General features: G+C 40.2%; 3 protein-coding genes across 4 annotated transcripts in view; 2 read left to right on the top strand and 1 right to left on the bottom strand.

Annotated features, from left to right (window-relative positions):
* Window positions 1-1,555: 1,555 nt before the first annotated feature.
* Window positions 1,556-3,781, top strand: mansc4 (MANSC domain containing 4; the record flags this gene model as incomplete). The annotated part of the gene is made up of 3 exons (XM_083893711.1): window positions 1,556-1,775; window positions 1,873-2,007; window positions 2,928-3,781. The coding sequence occupies 3 exons, from the start codon at window positions 1,556-1,558 to the stop codon at window positions 3,779-3,781; spliced, it is 1,209 nt and encodes a 402-aa protein (XP_083749837.1).
* A 639-nt stretch (window positions 3,782-4,420) lies between these two features.
* On the bottom strand, window positions 4,421-11,532 carry mrps35 (mitochondrial ribosomal protein S35; the record flags this gene model as incomplete). Of its 2 annotated transcripts, none has more annotated exons than XM_083893863.1 (8): window positions 4,421-4,893; window positions 6,517-6,586; window positions 6,917-7,026; window positions 8,473-8,615; window positions 8,706-8,766; window positions 9,788-9,955; window positions 10,328-10,380; window positions 11,400-11,532. In XM_083893863.1, 8 exons carry the CDS (start codon window positions 11,530-11,532, stop codon window positions 4,624-4,626), a joined length of 1,008 nt encoding a protein of 335 aa, XP_083749989.1. In that variant the 3' UTR covers window positions 4,421-4,623. The 2 variants fall into 2 exon arrangements, with proteins under 2 accessions (XP_083749989.1, XP_083749990.1); XM_083893864.1 differs by having other exon boundaries at window positions 8,473-8,612.
* A 5,645-nt stretch (window positions 11,533-17,177) lies between these two features.
* kcnq1.2 (potassium voltage-gated channel, KQT-like subfamily, member 1.2) overlaps window positions 17,178-19,986 on the top strand; it is a gene marked incomplete at both ends in the record, with an annotated part of 155,070 nt that continues 152,261 nt past the window's right edge. Inside the window, one exon of the mRNA XM_083893710.1 lies at window positions 17,178-17,671. Coding sequence (XP_083749836.1) covers window positions 17,178-17,671 — 494 coding nt within the window. The remainder of the gene's footprint in view (window positions 17,672-19,986) is intronic.

Raw genomic sequence — 19,986 nt, 5'->3', positions numbered from 1 at the left:
CACACGTGCCTTTAATACATGAATATTTTAGTATAACACAGAGGTTGTTTCAAGCAGTGCTTCTCAAACGTTTTATACCAAGTACCACATAAATAAAACATACTATATGTGTAAATAGACCGAGCAAAGTCTCTCATCCTCCTCCTCTTCCTCACATATACTTCCCACACTGGTATAGTGAAATTAGATTAAGATGGAGCGAGAGACAAGGTGACTCTAATTATTATTATTTAATGAATTATTATTTTTCTATTTGTTTCATTTTCTACACTCCACTGGTTTATACAGTAGAACAGTGTTTCTGATTTCCCTCCTAGTACCACCAGAGGAAGCTCATACCACAGTTTGAGAACCATGGGTGTTAAAGGAAGTGAACATTGCCATCTAGTGGTGAGGAGACATCATTACACTCCTCCTGTATATGTCACCTTGGCAGCTCAGCATTGGAGTCATTGTATATTGACCTCTTTTCTTAAAAGAGAAACTCTACATTTTAAAAGTGATCTTTATAAAACACTGAACCTGACAATATTTATGTTTTTTTAACGTCAGCTAAATCTGATGAAATTCTCTTATATCCCCTCACTTTAAAACCACTTTATAGCTGTTTCAATTGTACAAATTGTACATTTCGATGCATCACCTCCTGGGTGTAACGTGAGAGTGTCGCACAGTAAAGGAGAGATCAACTCACAGAGTGATGGAGAGCAGCAGCCAAACAGATGTGGCCAATCCAAAAGCAGGATGCAGAGATCAGGCTTAATCTGATAATCCCATCTACGGAATTAAGTCAGATTGTTACAATTTTGGGACAATCCAATCTGAAGTGTCTGAGCGAGCTGGAAAACAGACTGGTTTTGTTTTGGCCCACTGGGGAACAGAAGTGATTGATATTTAAAGACTGAAAGTGGAACAAGTTTTACTTCAATGGGTTTAAAGGTTCACATAAAAAACCTTTATTTTTACCATTGCATAAAAAAAAAGACATCTCCATGACAACAGTGTTTGCTGAGTTAATTTATGTGAATGTAATCAACTAATTTGTTGTTGTTTTTTTTTTGGTGTGACGTAAATAAATGTGTTTATTGTGTCCATCCCATGCCTGTATATAAAGATTAGGGATGTCAATAGATGATGCAAAAATTAACTAATTAATCTCACATTAACCAGGCAATGTTCGCATTTTATATTGAGTGAAAACGGGTCAAAACAGCGCTAAATTTGGCTGAATTATAAAATGTATAAGTGGTAAAAAAAATGAAGAGTCGTTAGGGTTGAGCCAAATGATCTGGCTCACTAAAAAGAGTCGGAATGCCCATCATCACCAGCACCTTTACGCGCGGCTCCACCTCCTCCAGGTGCATCACCTGCGGAGGAATAAGTGGTGCCAGTAAAAACCAAAGCGCACTGACTCCTCGCCAGCCTCTCGTGTTTGTGTGTGTCTGTGTGTGTGTGTCTGTGTCGGCTTTGGACTCAGCAGCTTCTTCTTCTTCTCAGACATGTTGCTGCTGTGTTCACGTTGCACTTTAACATGCTCTGATCTCCGTTGCGCGCAATGAACGTCACATGGGGTTTGCTCACGGTTCTGAGTGTGCTGTGTCGCGCCGAGTCCAGGTGCTCACCCACGACTTATTACAAAAACTGCTGGATCCGCCGCTTCCCGGGGATTTTCATCGACATCGAGGAGTCGCAGCGGAGAGGAGCTCAGCTCCTCAAGAACTACCAGGAGGAGACGGCGCTGAAATGCAGCCGCACCTGTTGCCTCACCAGAAACTGTGAGTATCATGTATTTATTTATACATTCATTTATTTATTATGGTCGAAGGTTTCCTTCTCCTTCTTTTATCACACATACATGTTTTCCTCCCACAGTCTCCTGTAACTTGGCCATTTTTCATTATGATGCCGCTCAAGAGAACATCAACTGTTTCCACCTGCACTGTCCAACTCTGGAGAGCTGCATCCTCAGCCACAGAGGAAACGTTGTTCTCTACAATGTCACTAAGGGTATGTTGGTGTCATCCGGTTTTAATCACTAAGTCATGCTGTATTATGTGGGTTTATATATATATATATATATATTTTAGTTTTATTAATAGTGCATTACCACAAGGTAAACTAAGAAGTACATTTAATGAAGGACCTCAGTATTCCATATTTGTGTGTTTTATCCCGCTGCATTTATGATGAAAATGGAATTCATTTTTACTCCAGTTATAAATTTAAATTATACTACTTTGTAGATTAAACGTGTTAAATCCATAACACATCTGTTTAAATCCTCTCTACTTTACAACAAACACACAATTGGTACAAATCCACAGCTGCCCCTAATTAATGGCATTGGTAATAATCAAATAATCAAATAAAATGTGTTTCTATAATGGTTAATATACCAGTATGTAGAAGCTCTTTAACCAGAATTATATTTTTAATGCTGAAATTTAAATTATTGTTATCCATGAATTATGTATATATATATACATATATATATATATATATATATATATATACATAAAAAACAGACAAAATAGTAAATCTCGTTATTATTTCTTGATTAAGATGTCAAATGATGGTTATTAACTTGCATTCCTGGACAGATAAATGAGTTTTAGAGGTTGAATGTTATGCTTGATTAAATTCTGACTTCTCAGAGAAGAAGCCCTGTGAGTCGGCTCAAATTTGGGTATAAAAAAAGGTGAACTCAATTTATTTACCAAATAAATAACAACATTTTTAGTTTTCATATTTGTTTTCTCTTATTTATGGCACATGGTCTAATACATTTATTAAGTACTGTGCGTGTGTGCTTTGTTAAATTTACTTGAATAGGAAAAGTAGAAAACAATTCCTTATTTCACAAAAAAAAAAAAAAAATATATATATATATTTTTTTTTTTTAAAAAGACACCTTTTCCTTTCCCAAGGTGTGGATCCTGACCTGCTTGTGTTTGGAAAGTATTTTACGTCCAACGTGCGTCTGTTGCCCCACATCTTCAGTCGGGCCAACGTCTCGGAGCCGCTGCCGTCGGACAAACGCCACTTCTTACACCCGCCTCCGCCCGCCGCCCTGCCCGCGACCTCTGCTCCCACTGTCAAAGCGACCACCACAGCGAGCGCGGTGCTCGCCACCGCTGGTTCTTCTTCTTCTTCTATGCTGCACAGCCCAACTCATCCTTCCACTACTACATCTGCTTTTTCTTCCACTTCGCCTACTCCTCTCACAGACCTGGGGAACCACATGCAAACAACCGCTCCAGCCGCCACCACCACCACCACTGTGACCACCACCACCAATTCTCCTGCGTCCAGCTTTATGACATCATCTTCCACCATCACTGACACTTCCCTCAGCTGGAGCGATCCTGACACAAGTCCTGAATTTCCCACCACAACCGCACAGCCCTTCACATCCACCGTTCCCCAGCCTCACACCACCAGCTCCTCTCAGTCCACCACAGCAAGTATGGACATCACAGAGGTCAGCCAGCAATACTCCAATGACACGAAGGACACAGTGGGGAGGAACCACACTACAGATGATGAGGGAGTCAGTGGAGAGGATGTTTCAGAGGGACCGGGGTGGCACGCAGCCGCTCATACTTTACTGGTCGCAGTGGCCGCTTGTGTCACGATTCTGCTCAGTTGCTGTTGCTCCGTTATGCTGGTGGTGAGCTGGAGAGGTCAGAGAAAGAGGACGGGACGCTACCGGACGTCATGGAGAGGAAAAAGGGGCTCCATGCGTCTGATAAAGTACGTGCTCGTCAAAGAGACGTCCTGAAAGGAACGATTTTCTTTGTTTACAACATTATTTTTCATGGTTTTTATTTGTGTGAAATTATAGTTTTTGCAGAGAAATATTCGGCTTGTATAGATAAATATTTGCATTGCTTTATTTTAAGCAGATAGGAATGAACAGTTATTGTAATATATTTGAACAGAGCATGCATTTAGTGCCTTGAACAATTCACTAAAATCGTATTTTTCATGTTTGTGTTTCACTTCTGACCCGATGACTTCTAATATCGCACACATTTGGCTGACCTTTAGTTTGATGTTCTTCTTCAACTGATGTCTTTAGTGGCAAAAAACCCAGCCAACTGCAATACAAAGGTTTTTCACACTGCAATGTGCTGTCATTTGAGAATCTTTCTTTGCTTTGTAGCCTTCGGCATTTAACCTTCCTGCATCTCAGTGCATTGGGTTTCTCCTGACCTAAAAGTTCACAGACCAAAAACTTTTTAAGAAGGGTGAAGTACTTTTCAACAGTCTGCATTATGAAAGCATCCTTTCATCCTACGCGGCCTGATTTCCATCACTCGGCCCTGACAGTGACGACAGTGGGATGGGCTCACGACCGACTGAATGGGGCTTCTATTACATAAATGCTTTACCCATCAAGAACTTCAACACTCCCTAATAGCAAAATCACTTTTATTATGTCCTGTATCTGATACAACAGCGGATTTATTTTTAAGAATAAATACATTAGTTGAGACTGATGAAGGGGAAGAATCCTGATGTACATTGGAATAATTATGTAGACGGTATAGTATATTATACAATTCAAAAAGATTTAGTTGATACCTGTTACAGGCTGCTGCATTTGTACATAACCCTGTATCACAGATTGAATACTTTCTTTACGGCCTCCTTGTATTGAAGCATGGCACTTTCGCTCGCTTCTTCATTCTTCAGTCTTGTGACGGAGTCCTTATACTCCCGCACGTCTCCTCTACTCAGCAGCTGCTCTTGCGCTTCATCCGCTTCTCCGCCCTCGTCCGCTTTCAGACGAAACAACAAATCAATGATATTCTTTTGGGATGGGCTGTCCTCCCAGCTGTACTCCTCCATGTCTGCCACGGTCTTCTCAGCCTCCCAGGCTTCGATTTTCTAAAGGAGCGACAACGGCAACAAAACATTAAGGTGTATGTTTACAGTAATCGTTTGAGGTTCAGGGTCGATGTCTACTTTAGAACAGAGTATGGCAACAGATGTTTAAGTACGAGGGCTGCCCTTTCTTTGATGCTCCATATGTATCGCTGTTTGCTGCTCGTCAAGCTATCGTCTCATTCCTGCTAGAACAACAGGCTCCTTTGTGCAGCAGTGTAAGGCAGGTCAAAGACTGAGCCCGAGCTTTACTGCTCTTCAAGGGGTTTGAGGTTAATGACCGTCATTATCGCTATAAATATCTGGTCCACATTACATCCCTTCTGGAAAGAGTCCAGGCAATAGTGAGTGATGAGCGATGGATACCTGGGAATAGATCGGTGTCTTCCTTTTGAAACAGCTAAAATCTAATAAAAGCATATGCAATGGGCCTTTCAGATATTAAGGATCTGTAGATGCAATGCACATTTAAGTCATTTGGTGCACAAAGTGAATGAGTTATAACATAGCAGGAGAAAACCAGCTAGTTGGCAGTTAATTATCCTGATTAATATATTGATGTTGGACACAAAGGCTCACAAGCAAATTGAGTGCCTCTAGTGGTAAATGCCCACAGCTTTGAGCAGTCAGCCTCAACGCTGGCCTGGATTAGCACACACTGGAATTAGCAGTGAAGGTCTGTCTCCCTGAGTGGAGAGATAATATCACCTCAGTGACCGCACACAATTGGACTCTTTGTGGGCTACCGTTACAACCTGAACGCTACGCCACTCTCACAACTTTCAAAAGCCTACTGGACAAGCACTGTGCCTTCCATTGTGTGTCCGAAAGGGCAGTGGACAGTGTTCTGCTCGCTGGCTCAGCTGGACACCTTTGCCAGCTGAAAGATTTTCCGTTAATGTGACTAAGCCATTACGGGAAAAAGGAAAACACAGAGGCCGCACAATAGGGGGAGTCATTTTCGCTGATGCGGCTGGCTGCAAATTCATGCGATGCGTGCACAAGCTCATGACCTGGGCCAGACTTCTACACTTATTCTTCTTAATGCTAATGCCTATCGAGGTCAACGCCCTGATAGGGAGGATGTTTTCTTCCTCATCTGTGAGGAATGCTGCTATTTGCTGTCCCTTTTCTTGACATCTCACTAATTGGCTTTCAGATCTCAGACCAAGATGGATGACGATTCCCCTGGTAAGAGAGGTAATGTGCCAAGGCACCAGCAGTATACAATGTCACCATCCCTATAATAGACACAACCATGTATGGATAAACTTCTCTGCACTTATTGTAATTAATGACAACACATTGAATCAGCCTTTATGATTCACCTGATCTCACAAACTCTTCAAACTAATATGCTGAAGGCACAGGACAGTGGGTCATCAGCACGAATAACACCAGAGACCAAGTGGCCTTTTAATGAATGGGTTCTTGTTCAAAGACGATGACAATCGGTAAACAAAAAAGAGACTGAAGAAAAGCCCACGGTCATGGAGACAGAACTGGGATATAAATCACAGGCTGAATATTATGGCCTCTTTAAAAGGCCTGGATAGAAAAAGTCTGACTATTAGACTTAACTGGTGCTTTCTTCTAACTGAGGGGAATGAAAATGTTCCTACTCACCCAAGACTCATGGTACAGGACAGTCAGCAGGTACATGGCGTAGTCGTAATTCTGTTTTCTCAGTGGGCAGCTTGAAGAGGGAAGGAGATAAAGACAAAAGGGAGATTTAAGCAGTTTTTCTTCACTTTAGTACTAGTTGGATGAAAAATGTCATGAGACTGGAGTATTTTATGAATATGAAGGACTTTGCCATAGACACAAACTAAAAAAAACCTGCTATACTAAGAAACTATGAATTATGTGGAGCTGAAGGCCTTTATCAGCATTGTGTGACATTCTTTTTATATTAAAATGTAACGCCCTACAGGTTTAACAAACAAAGAGAAAAGGTGTTTTGGAACAAAGTTAGCTATGAAATATTTTGCATTTCTCAAAATAAATAGTTGAAAGCAGTGTTCACCTCTTAGTAGTGATGGAGAGGACGTCGGTGCGTTTGCAGTATCTCTCCCCAACAAGTTTGACCACTTTCTTGCGCGCATGGTCGTCCAGATTCAGAGTGGATAGTTTCATCTGTGTAGGAAACGACGCCAGAGATCACATGATAAACATAAACATATCTGTTACACATGTAAATGTGATGGAAACACTATCATTTAATCATTCTTTTTCTACCTTGACAGATTGCTATGTCTGTGGATAGAAGAGACAAGTATATAGTCTTTGCATCAAGCAGAGCACATTACCATCTTTATAATGAGCCTTAAAATAAAAATAATTTGCCACTGACTCTAGACCAAGTTACTGTTGTCATTTCCATCTCCCAAAGGGAACAACGCTTCAACGCGCACCTGAACGCCTCATCTAAAAAAACCCATGGGCGCCAAGATGGGCTCAAGTGCATTTGATGGACAGAAGGAGACAAATTCCCCTCTTTATAGTAAGACGTAGAGCTATGACTACGGTGATTAAAATACTTTTCACAACGTTCGTTCACCCTGTGGCCGAGAACAACCACTAAGCTCCTTGCAGAGTTCACAGATGAAAAACAACAGATTATTCCTTGATCAGATTGTTTTTTTAAGGCTTTGACTTACATACTTCTATATATATCTATATATATATAGATATATTTAGATATATATAGATATATTTAGATATATATACACATATACACACACACAATGCAACAAGGAAGCATTTGTGGTTAATACAAGGTATAGCTGTGGATGTTTTCTATAATCTATGCTTGACAATACAGAAGGTGAAATCACTGGACAAACATGCATGGATTAAACCTGTCGGTCTCACTCACTACTTTTACATTTTCACTTTGATTTGTTCAAACATTCAATCAATTCTTAGTGAAGAAGTCAAAACATGGCCTCAGTCGATTTATTGAACTGTCAAGTGGTGAGATTCACTCCCCAATGTTTCTATCCTAATCCAGTGGGATTAATGTCAGAGTAATTCCTACCTTGCTGATATAATCTAAAGGCCAAGTTTAAGTGGAGCAGATGGCCGATGATTAATGGTAAAAACGACACAAATATAGCTTTATCAAATGCGTCAATATGAATATGAGGTTTGAGATTTTCTGGAAGTGTCTAAGTTGAGGATGAAAGCAGCATTTTTATTCACAAATAGGAAACGTATTACACCACAGTTTAACTAGAAAATAAACTTTTTAGTGAATAACAGTTTTGTGCTTAAGCATGTTATTGTATCATGTGCTACTGAAAACAAGGTTGGCACCTTGTGTATATCACTGTTGCTGGTATATTGTTAATTTTAAATTGAAAAACTCATCTTTGGATGGATCTTAAATGTGTTTGTGCTTATTTTCTTAACTGTGGTAATTAGATGTTATGTGTGGATCTGGTCTGTGGAGAAGATTGCATATCTATGGATTAGTGGATTTGGGGGTGGGGATTAAGAGGAATATTACAATGTCTCAATTCAAATCAAAAGACAAACTGTATAGAAAAAGAATGATGTGGAAAAAAAACAACAACTCACTTTGAGGTGAACAATACGAGCTGAAGGGTTTCTGACAGATGGGCCTGCAGAAACATAGTCTGTGCTTGTGACTTTAATGGGGAAGTGCTCGTCACATTTGTCATCAGTGTCCAAGGCTGATGGCCATTCTGTACAGAAGGCTGCTGGCACAGAAAGACAGTGTCACAAATAGTAAACACGACTATATAGTGTTTTTCTGAATAATTGCTGCAAAATTTAAATCGAGACCTTACGTTTCAGAGCTTGACAGTGTTTCTTGATGGCTGCTGGCGTCAGATGCAGAAAGTTTGGGATCTAAAAGTGATATGAGAGGAACGCACAAGTGAACAAATGTAAAAGAAAACATGAAAATATTAAGTTTTAATATCTTAGAATATATTAAGAATGAACATGGATCCGTTATCAGAATGGCAAACAAATCCTCATCGTCCTTTTATAAAATGCAAGTCTAATCTCTTATGGTTTGACAAAAGCACAAAATTGTGTCATGATTCTAAAATCTTTAATAATATGAGGAAAAATATGTAAATATGTGCAGCATTCTAGTTCATCCTGGCAGAGTGAGATTATAAAATCAATAATGTTGGATTGTGCGGTGCAGTGCAGTCGGTAAAAGTAGTAGATCTGAAAGTGGCTCAAGTCCAGATGGAGCAGCTGGTGTCTGGACACAGCTGTTCAGTTTAACGAGCGCAGAAACAAGGCCAGCGGAGTCAGGCAGCACAGAGAATATAACTATCGGTCTCTCAATGCTACTGACTAACAGCCTACGTCACATTAACTTAGCTTTTCATATTGGGGTGGGAATCACCACAGACACCACAATACGATATTATCATGATACTGCGTATTTGCGAAATCATACATTGCAATATACCCACACTAAAGCTCTATTGAGAGTGAGCACTTGGCACCATCTAGTGGACGGAAATATCAATATATTTTTTATGCTAATGCAAAAAAGGTTCATGTTTATTTGTAACATCAATTTAAACATATGTGCTAAAAATAAAATTGATACTAGGTGTCTCAAAGACGATAAAGTATTGCCACGTAAAATATCACAATATTTTACTAATTTCATAGTAACTATGCAGAGGTAAAAGCTAAGCTATACAGTTATTCTGTACACAGATGCAAGCTATGGTTAACTGTATGTGACGAAATGTAGTTTGCAAAAGAGCTCATTGAGTTTGACTTTGCAAATAGTAATGTAACTTAAATGTCTAGATGTTTGTAATCTTTCATCAATGCAATTGGTTCTTCTATTTGCTGTGTACTATTGCTCTCTGAAGAATTAACAGTTATTAGCTCTGACCTTGATTAGTTCCAGGTTGCCTTTCTTCTCTGGGGGAACACCTCGCTTCACAGGGTAGCCCATCCTCACAGGTAGGGGGACAGCATTCGGCCTAAAGGGCTTGGCTGATGGATAAACTGCAGTCCAGTCCTGGTCTTCTGACATCTTTGCTGTCCTGGGCTCCTTGACCTGATATCCAAAAGCAAGAACACAGGAAGCTTTATCAATGGCAAAAAAAAGACTCTCCACATCTATATCATCATCTATGCCAGCAGTTTAATACATTTACTCTTTCATTTAAAAACTAGAGATGCACTGAAACCAATTATCAAGAAACACTGTAAGAAATTATTATGCCAATTCTGTAACATTGTGTTTTTTCTTTTTTGAATCTAATGTTATGGCTGGGACTGTGTGTACTTACCTCAATAAAGTGAAAGGCATTGTATTTGTATAGATTAATATTCATGCTTCAAAGAATTAATCAATTAAGAACCTATGAATATATTTAAGAGGATCTCATTCGAACACCCACTGGAAAACAAAATGAAGCACACTTACAGATCTCTTGGGTTTTCTGGAAAAGGGTCCTTTACCTTGTCCATTGAAGCGGCCTGTTAGTATAGAATGTATAATTTAGTGATTCAAGTTTGGACAAATACACAGCATTTTTTCTTTTTAACAGAAAAAAATAATAAAAGCAAATGGTCAACAGGATCAATAATGTTATTCTGCTACCACATCTAGAAAAACAAACAAAAATCCAGTGGTCACAGTAGAGCGCGAAGCATAAGGAGATGTAACCCCCAAAACTAGGAAAGTGGCTTCAGTAGATAGAAGGAACAACACCTGAGATCTCTCTAGGACACTGCATTTACTCTGCGCAAAGCCTAATAATATCTCCGTCATTAACCTTACCTATAACCAGTAAACGCCTACCCCGACTAACCCTGATTAACTAGAGCCCTAGAGAAGACCAGAATTTGATCTCTATGAGGAATACTGGTTCTGACAGGATCAGTGTATGCCAGAAAAGGTGAAAAAGAAAAAAAACATTTCTTAAGGGGTGCCTTTCTAGTGGAATAAAGTGATGAGTGCTCTCACTGTGATTCCTATGGGTGTTCCTCCAATCAATCAAAAACAGGACAATGTCCCAAAGGGGAAATTATATATACAAAATATAGATATTAATTAAACAATAATTTGTGGCGGTCCATATCAAGGTCCACATGAAATTCAGTCCTTTGGCCCCAGCTAACACTTTGGGCATGCCTGCCTTACATACATAGCATACTAGTGGTGCCTGCCCCACCGGTGCACAGTAGGTGCCCCTTTGCCCCTGCCCTTCCAAATGTCTGTACACGCCACTACTGTATACAATGATGCTAAAGACAGAAGATGGCCAGCCAGGTCATGATATAAAGCACCGGTTAACTGCAGCTAAACCTCAACTGATGAAGTTGCTGTCACTCAGTCGCGTTGGTAAAGGCAGTATCACCATGTGTGTTCGCTTGTCAGAGAACGGGAGGCGGCTCCTCAACTGGCCTTGGAAACAGCATTTCTTCCTGTTAGCTTAGCATATAGCATCTGTGGTATCAGCGTGTACTAAAAGTGCAGCGACAATAAAACTCACCCTCATTTCGAGCAGAGCGGTTTTCCGACAACGCTGTCGCGTAGGTGACGCTGCTCGCTGTCTTCTTAACTCCAAGACCAACAACATTGATTCGACCCAGGCACAGAAACACTTTGCTTGTGTGTGACGCCATGTTTTCTCAATGACTACAGGAGCCGGCGAGGGGACCAAAAGCAAAGGGATTGCCAATGGTCCATTCTATACACACGAACAGATCCCTGAAAATGTCAAAATAAAAGTACCTGTTCCTGTATGTTCACGCTTTACGTGAAGTCATTTTCATAATACAGCATAAAGATTGATTGGTGACACACAACACATCTGCGCATCTTCACGCAGGTGTTTTTTAAGTCAGCTGATGGCCGCGGATTGCTTATTCCGCCTCCTCTTCTTATATATCTTCCTCCAGTCAGTCCGGTGCTGTTACTTTGAAGAAGAGATGCGAAACGAAAAAGACGCGAAAAAAAGTGTAGAACTACAGAAACTGTTGGACGGTAATGCACCAAAATCGTTGTTTCAGACTTTTCCAACTGCCATAAAATATTAAAACCTCAAAAGAAAGAGCCAACTTTGAAAAAGTTTTTTAAAAAAGAAGAAGAAAACCACCCCGGCGTGACGTCAGACGCCGAAAAGTTGGCCGCGTGCATCAGCTAGTATGTGCCATGGATAATGCTATGGCTAATACATCTATACATGGTATACGTGTGAGGAGCTTCAAGATGGCGCGTTCGACCTGGTCCAGCCTGGTGGCCAGTTCAGAATGGTGAGTAACTTTTGTCGAGTTGTCTAAATGGTGACTGTTTGCTGAATTATAAACTTAGCCCGCCACTGTCAGTCCAATTCGGCCTTAATCTTAGCTATTTGCCCAATTTCAGCTTTGGTTCAAGCCATGTGTCATTGTAAATTAAATGTTAGGCTTAATGTTAGCTTAATTAGTTGCTCAAAATTAGCATTACCTCAATATACAAACTGTGCCTCATTGTCAGCTGCTGTAGGCTACACCATTTTATGATTAATTTTGGATTAGTGTTTGCTTATACATGAATTTTCTCACTGTTGGCTTAATTATTAGCTCATTGGGATTGGCTTACTGTGGCCCATACTTTGTACCAACTAGAAAGCCAGCATCTTTTTTTTTTCTCTTGAAGTTGGCTCAGTTGTAGCTGTTATCTGCAGCCATTTTGTCAGGTTGTATAAATTGGGATCAAGCATTTTCAGGTGTCTGCTTTGTCAATTCTCTGGTGCCACATCTTGCTAAACACACAAGAAGCTCTGAATTGTGAAACGGCTGCCTCTTGCAGATGTTACAACAGCAATGGCTGTAGAGAGGCTGCAGGGAGAGAAAATGAGATCTGAGGACAGGAAAGTGAAATTGATTTCATGCTTAGCAAAATGAGGGTTGAAGCAGAGGACCTTTTGTGGCGAGGCTGCAGAATCAGAAGGAACGTTTGTCATGGCAACTGGGGGATTTACAGTTTTTCATGCAGTCAAGACATCAGGTTGGCATCAACTCAAATGGCTGGCAAAGTGAGTGGATATATATTAGGGAGGGCATCCATAAGTGGACTCTGACAGGATGTGAGAATCAGTAACACTTGACCAGGTGAGCTACCTGAGGATTTTGTCATTTGTTTACTTTTTTTTTTTCTTGTGACTTATCAAATTCTGTTTTGTTTTGTAGAGTCGATGATGGCTGCTGCAGATTTCTGGATCAGTGGATTCCATGTTGAACACCACGACCTGGAGAAGTCCTGGATGGATGCTTTAAGGGCCTGATGAACCGACCCTTCTACGAAGAGGACTTTGCCCAAGATGAACCAACCCTTTTTTTTTTTTTAGAAGGACTTTACCACCTCAAGCCAGAACCTCCGCCCCCACTGACCCACAACCACACTTGACAAAACACTGTACATGCACATGTGAGGCATCACAACACTAAAATACAGACACAGCTACTTTCAGCCTGTAATGATTGACATTGAAAATCTGATTTTATTGCCCTCTTTATATCAAGTAAAACTTTTGTTCTTAACTTTATGGTTGACTTGTATTTTTTACTTTTTCAGTGGTTCTGTGGCAAGTGTTAGACACGTTAGTTCTTTGAACTTAAAGATGTGGAATTATTAAAAAATTTCATTAACATGTTACTGTAAACTTGACACCTGTTGACATTGCTTCAAGTGTCAGTTTGATCTTAACCAGAAAACTCAAACCTACAGGTCCTGTATACTCATTATATTCACCAGTTCTCCTAGTTTTAAAATCCATGATCCATCCATGAATTAAAAATATAGAATACAAAGATCTATAAAAACCTATGCCCACGTCTCGAGGTGTCCTGTGAACACTTGTACAGGCATCTTTTACTATTGTGGTCAATGGGAAAATTGCTTTTTGGGCCAAATTAGTATTTTTTGTTGCAGTACCCAGAGAGGCCACTATGACAAAATTGTGTTCAAGGCAGAGGGGGCAGTGCTCTATCCAGTTCTTATAATCCATCCATGGGTTTAACCTGGTGTAGAGTGAATGTTTAGCGACTCCTGCAGGTGAAATCAGCTCCAAAGGCCCAGTAACAACTCATTTAGCTTTACTCCATATTACTTGGGTCTCTGTAAGGAAAATAATAAGTTGTAAGAACAATTAAAACACAATTGGTGCTTTATCACCACATGTGTTTAACAGAGAAATTACAGGCTGCAACCAAAAAATATTGTTTTCTTTCTTTAGTAATAGATTAAGTATTAGTTGATATATTTAAGACGGACATTACCCCCTTTACAAGAGCGAACAATATATTCTAATTTACTTTGTAAAAACATGTATTTTTATTTTAACGAATATACCACTACAAAGTAAGGATTAATACTCATATCATTTACAAAACTGTTTTGTCAGAGAATTAAGATTTAAGATTTCACTGTATTATATTTGTATACACGTGACCAGCGGCTGTCCGTCCACCAGCTGCTGGATTTTTGAAACACTTGGTGAGTTCAAATACCCTCGTAAAATATTTATTCGTGTTGCTGCACGCAAACACCGCCTAAGCCTCTGGCGATAGCCTGGCTCATATTGCGAAAAAACAGTTTCTTTCCGTAACCCTTGAACGCACCAGTGGTCCATTGAGGCTCGAACCGCGATGCACTTCAAAGACACTGACCGTGCAGACAGCTGCAGATGGACGAGTCCAACTTTCACTACGTTCACCACAAATTGAAGGTGTTTACTGAGTGCTAGTCTAGATTTATGACTGTATTGTTTTCTTTTTAAGGAACACGACGAACCTGTTGCGTGTATTCATATATATATATATATGTATTTTTTTTACGTGGCATTTTATATGGCACCGACTACAACTTGAAATGTACTTCTGAAGTTTAAGGTAAGCGTGGATTTGACACATCATCGTTTGTGTGATTATTCAGGGTGTGAGCTGCGAACAGAACCAGCTGCAATCGATGCAAATATTGACTTAATATTTGATGCGGCTTCATTAAACAGACATTATTATTATTATTATTAACGCTGCAAGTCCAGCTAAATGTCGGTAATAGAAGAAAAAAAATACTACGTGACAGCATGTGTGTGGCGAGATAAACAAAACCCTCGTGCTGTCACTCATTCACTTCCCTTAACGCGGTTCAGTTTAACGGAAAGTCCCACAGTACATTGTAACCGTAGAGTGACACAGTAGCCTAATACGCGTCTGATAGTTCATTGTTTATCCCTCCTTGACTTTGGGCTTGGTTTTATCGGCAGAAACTCTATCTACAAAGAGATAGAAGCGCGCGTGGCTCCTGTCAGCGCTTCATTCATAGTTGAGGACAGACATGGACGGTGTGTGGCTGTCTACAATTAGTCCACCTCTCTTGTCAGGTGAGACTTTTTTCCGATCCATTTAGGCTCGGAAAAATTCACATTGCCTGACAGAGAAGACACTGAGCAACGTATTTACATACAGTAAATAATTGAACATAGTCTGCTGCATGTCCCAAAGAGGCAGTAATGTATTATAAGAAGTAGGAATTTATGTTTATATTCGTATACTATTTAGGATCTGCCTTTATTTTGTGTAATGTGCATAGTAAACCAGCTGCTTCGCTTTCCTATCTAATGTTCAGCTTCTGTTATTTTGCAGGTATAGGTTTAATAATTGAATACATAGTCAGTTATTGTAGCTTTAATGTGTGGATTCATGGCACTTACTTTAAACCAGGGGTCTCAAACTGGCGGGCCGGGGGCCACATGCGGCCCCCTAATCGATTACATGAGGCCCCCCATCATGTTATAATGGCCCACGACCTCACCGTCTTTCAAACACAGTGTGAAGCTGAGGCACAGCTGCCAGCGAGGTGATAGACTCTAATATATGTTTGCTAGCAATATTTTTTATAACAGTAATAAAAAGACATTTGGTCAAAATTATCCCATTATTAAATGTATCATATACAACATTCAATTACATATAAATATGCTTGTTAGGGGCCGAGCCACGAATGTCAGTGGCCGAAACGGCTCCTGGTACGAATTTTAATTACAGTTGTCCGCAATATTATTTATGTAATTTAAAATAAATGTCTGTTTTTGACATTAATACATTCATTTTGCATCATAAATAGTATTATTAAGTATATGTGTGATATCATGATGCAATATTGTGAACAGTTTTTTTTTTTTCTTCCACTTTTTGTTCTCTAGGTCGGCCCCCTCTTGACCACAATAGATGTGCATTGGCCCCCAGGTCATTTGAGTTCACACAATCTTTATTGTGAAGTACCTCTTGATTTTATTATTAATATACATATTGAATAGGTTTCGCCCATTTTGAAATGCAGAGTTTCAAAGTTCAGGTTCATGTGTTCACTTAAAAGTGTGCATTCTTAAATAGCATGCACACTGAGTGACAAACAACAACAATTATTCATTGCATGGCTGTAACTATACCCGCATCTTCAGTCAGTTTTGTTTGGCAGCACATCGATTAAGCTTCTGTGATGTGACATGTTTCGTGAAACACTTGTGGACGGTAACGTAGCGACTTAAAATTTGCTTATTTCTCTGTACATTTACCTCGCCAGATGACATACAAGACTGATTTTGAAATCAGAACAACGCAACACGATCCTCTTAATATACGAGTGGAAATCCCATTGTTTGCTGAATTTTGGCTTCTACAATCTGCTTTAAGAAAAAAAAAAAAAAAAAAAAAAGTACTTTATTAATTTTAAGCATAGTCAGATATGCCGTTTAACAAATGGAGTGCATATTTTTATACACAATCTGCTTTTTTTTAAATTCCCAGGTAGTTCCCAGGTCATAACCACAGTGTAAAAGCCTATAACCGTTTGCATAGGTCCATAGAATGCCACACATTTCAGTTTCCTCTTTTGAAACTGTAAAAAATATATACATTCTCAAACAAGAGGTAGGACTGTTATACAATGATAAGTGCTAATTCAAGAAACTAAGCTGTACACTGTTCACATTATTGTGCTTTTCATAATTCGATGTTGAATGAACACAGTCGCTGTCATTGGAGAAGGAGGCGTATGCTATCCCCATGACTCATGTCCCCTCTTTCACTGCAGGTATGGACTCTGATGCAGCTCAGCACCCTGAGCTCTTTTCTGTAGTGGGTAGCTAACCATGCCTAGCTAGGTGTCTTATCCCGTGGGACTCTTCTTCCTGGACTTTGGATATAAACCTCCAGAACTTCCCAGGACTTTTAAGACGCCCTTTGCCCCCACTGAACTGAACTGGATCACGCTGTGGGGCGAGATGGAGGAAAGACGGGCACGGTCCTTCCACATGACCTGCCATGTGCAGAGGGACTATGGCAGCAGGGTGGGGAGCTCCTTCATAAGCTGCAGTCCCAATGGATATGCCAGCACCAGCCTCAGCATGGACGAGGAGATGGATGTTGACCTTGCAGCCTCCAGCGGCGCCACAGCCAGGAGTGATGCTGGACGGGCTCCTCCACTTGACAGGAGCCACTACTCTCCTGTTTCACTGGAACTGGACCCCACAGCACTGAATAATGGATCAGGCATTCCCTGCTGTCCGCCAGCAGACACAAAGGACCCAGCGCTGCAGATAGTACCTGACCAGTCTTCTACCACCTCTGTCCCATCACCTCTCCCTCGTTCGAGCTGGCTGCATCACCATCAAAAGGATTTCCAGAGCCCTTACATCAATACTAGCATGCAGGGGGATGTCTACAACTTTCTTGAGAGACCTGCTGGACTGAAATGCTTCCTCTACCACTTCCTTGTGTGAGTACCCGTCTGGTTCATTGCATAACGATTTGACGTCAGGTGAAGTACAGAATGAGTAGACATCCCAACAGAGGACAACAAACACACTTGTGTGAAGAACACAATGCAAAGTCTTCAGTTCAGCACTTAATTAAAAAAGAAAGAAAGAGAAACCACGTTGAGAGGTTTCTGCTATGTGCAAACTGCAGGGAAATAAGTAATCAAATTATAATGAGGTTTAACTTTAACATTTGTGGTAAAAGCTGTTAAAAATATCTGCCAAGAGACAAGATCAGTATCTTCAGTCTATCTCCTTCAGTATCAGGCAACATGGGTCTGTAAACTGTCTTTCTGTTTCCCTCTTCCCGTTAATTACATCTAGTGCAGCTCCTTCCAGTATTAGGTTCTTGTTCCCAGTAACTAAAGGAGAGGTGTCTGTGGCCTGCTGATGGTCTGTGGTTGTTTTAGGCCAATAGAAGCAGCTCATGCTGATTTGGTCAACCACACTTTTGGCCTCAATAATGAGCTTGGTCTTTTCTGGTCATCTTGACTGTCAACAAATTTAGCGACCTCATGCATGAAACATGGAGAGTCCTTCTCCATGCTGCTAACCAGACCTGCCAAAGAGCACAGTGACCCACCGCTAAGACAACTTACATTAATCATATTACCAAGTGTCCCTGTAGAGCACCACCTCTTCGTTGTTTGTTTTCATATCCTCTGTCAACTAAAAACCTGTTGTTGTTTTTGCATGGTGTAATGATTGGAAGTGGGACAGAGAAGCATGCCAGAGTAGACTGTACCATTTATACTCCTTCATTCTGTAAAATAAACTGAATACTTCAATAATTAATGTTAAACATACAAAAACATCAAACATTTTCCAGACATTTTATTATTGTTAATATTTTGTTCAGTAAGTTATACATATCTAGACTAAATAACAAATGGACAGTGATATTTTGGGGGAAAACACAACAAAAAGAGGACAAATCAACAAAACTCAGAAACTGATTTGATGGCTAAGAATAACCCCTGACATGTGACTGAAGGATCTTTTATGATCATTGAAGTATCCCGCAGTTTAGTTTGCCGACGTCATAGTAAGCCGTGAGCACATGGATTTAGACGAGATTAGGTGAAAGTATGAATGATAATAGTTCAGATGAAAGTCACAAATTGTTTTCTTTTGTGGAGTTATTTAACTATAGCCACAGTGGACTATAATTTCACATTTATTTTTCCTATTGTTACAATGTGTCCTGTGAAAACATGCTAATGCACAACGTTTACATATTACTACATCATTTGGAAACAGTAAAGGAATTATTGCTGCTCCTCCTCATAGTATATTCCACATGCATCTTTAAGTAGACATAGGCTGTGGACATTACAACAAAAATAATCTGTTTTTTTTTTAGGCCAAGTATAAACATATTAATTTAGTTTAGCCTGCTGTGCAGCATCTGACTTCAATCTTAGTACCTCTGACCTTTGAAAAGTCCTGTTCTCCCCAAATAATCTGTTACACAATCACTCCCCCCCCCCCCACACACTGTGCTTTGGCTCAGTTGCATTTAGCTGATTAAATGATTGAAACACATGAGCCAGTTGAGTATATTTAAGTGGCAGATACACTTACACTTTTCGGCTGTCTGAAATTGAGCTCGAAGACGATACGTTTATTTCACTGACGCATTTGTCCATCACAGATGGATGGAAACACTGTGGAGATTGTGCCTTTTGTGCTTTGCATTGGTGATGGTCTGTCCAAGCAGTAATTGAGGCTCTAATTAATTGAGGTTTTCCAATCACAGAGGAGGGAGAATCTGAGCCTGTCCATTTAATATTAAACTACTGATCCCTGCTGACAATTCCTTCAGTAATTCTTATTTGTTGATGGCTATTGCCAGTGGCCATCTATTTTCCTGGCCCCTTTAGAGATTGGCAGGGGAGAAGTGACACACAAAAGGATGTGTGACAGCCCTAATAGCCATGCATTAAGTTAGGATCACGCACACACACACACACAGCTGCTCTTCTTAGGTCACTGCATTGACTTTGGACAGCCTGAACAAAGTGTTATCCCTAACCTTAACCATAACCAGTTAATCCCTAACCCTAACCAAACCACAATTCAAATTTTAGCCCTAAACCAGCCTCATTAGGTGTCGGTTTCCGTCTTCAGGTTGAGGGCGACTGGTACTTACACGATTAATGTTTATGCCAGTAAATGTCCCAAAGAGGTAACACAAACAAGTACACACAGACACTTTCATGGCTCTTATCACCTACGAATTGCCCTAATTACAACTTTACCTCTTGGTTCTATT

The sequence above is a fragment of the Microchirus variegatus genome (assembly GCF_963457635.1).
Source record: "Microchirus variegatus genome assembly, chromosome: 8".
NCBI classification, from domain to species: Eukaryota; Metazoa; Chordata; class Actinopteri; order Pleuronectiformes; family Soleidae; genus Microchirus; species Microchirus variegatus.
Note: the sequence above shows the minus strand (reverse complement) of the source record. Positions and strands in the feature narration are given on the sequence as shown.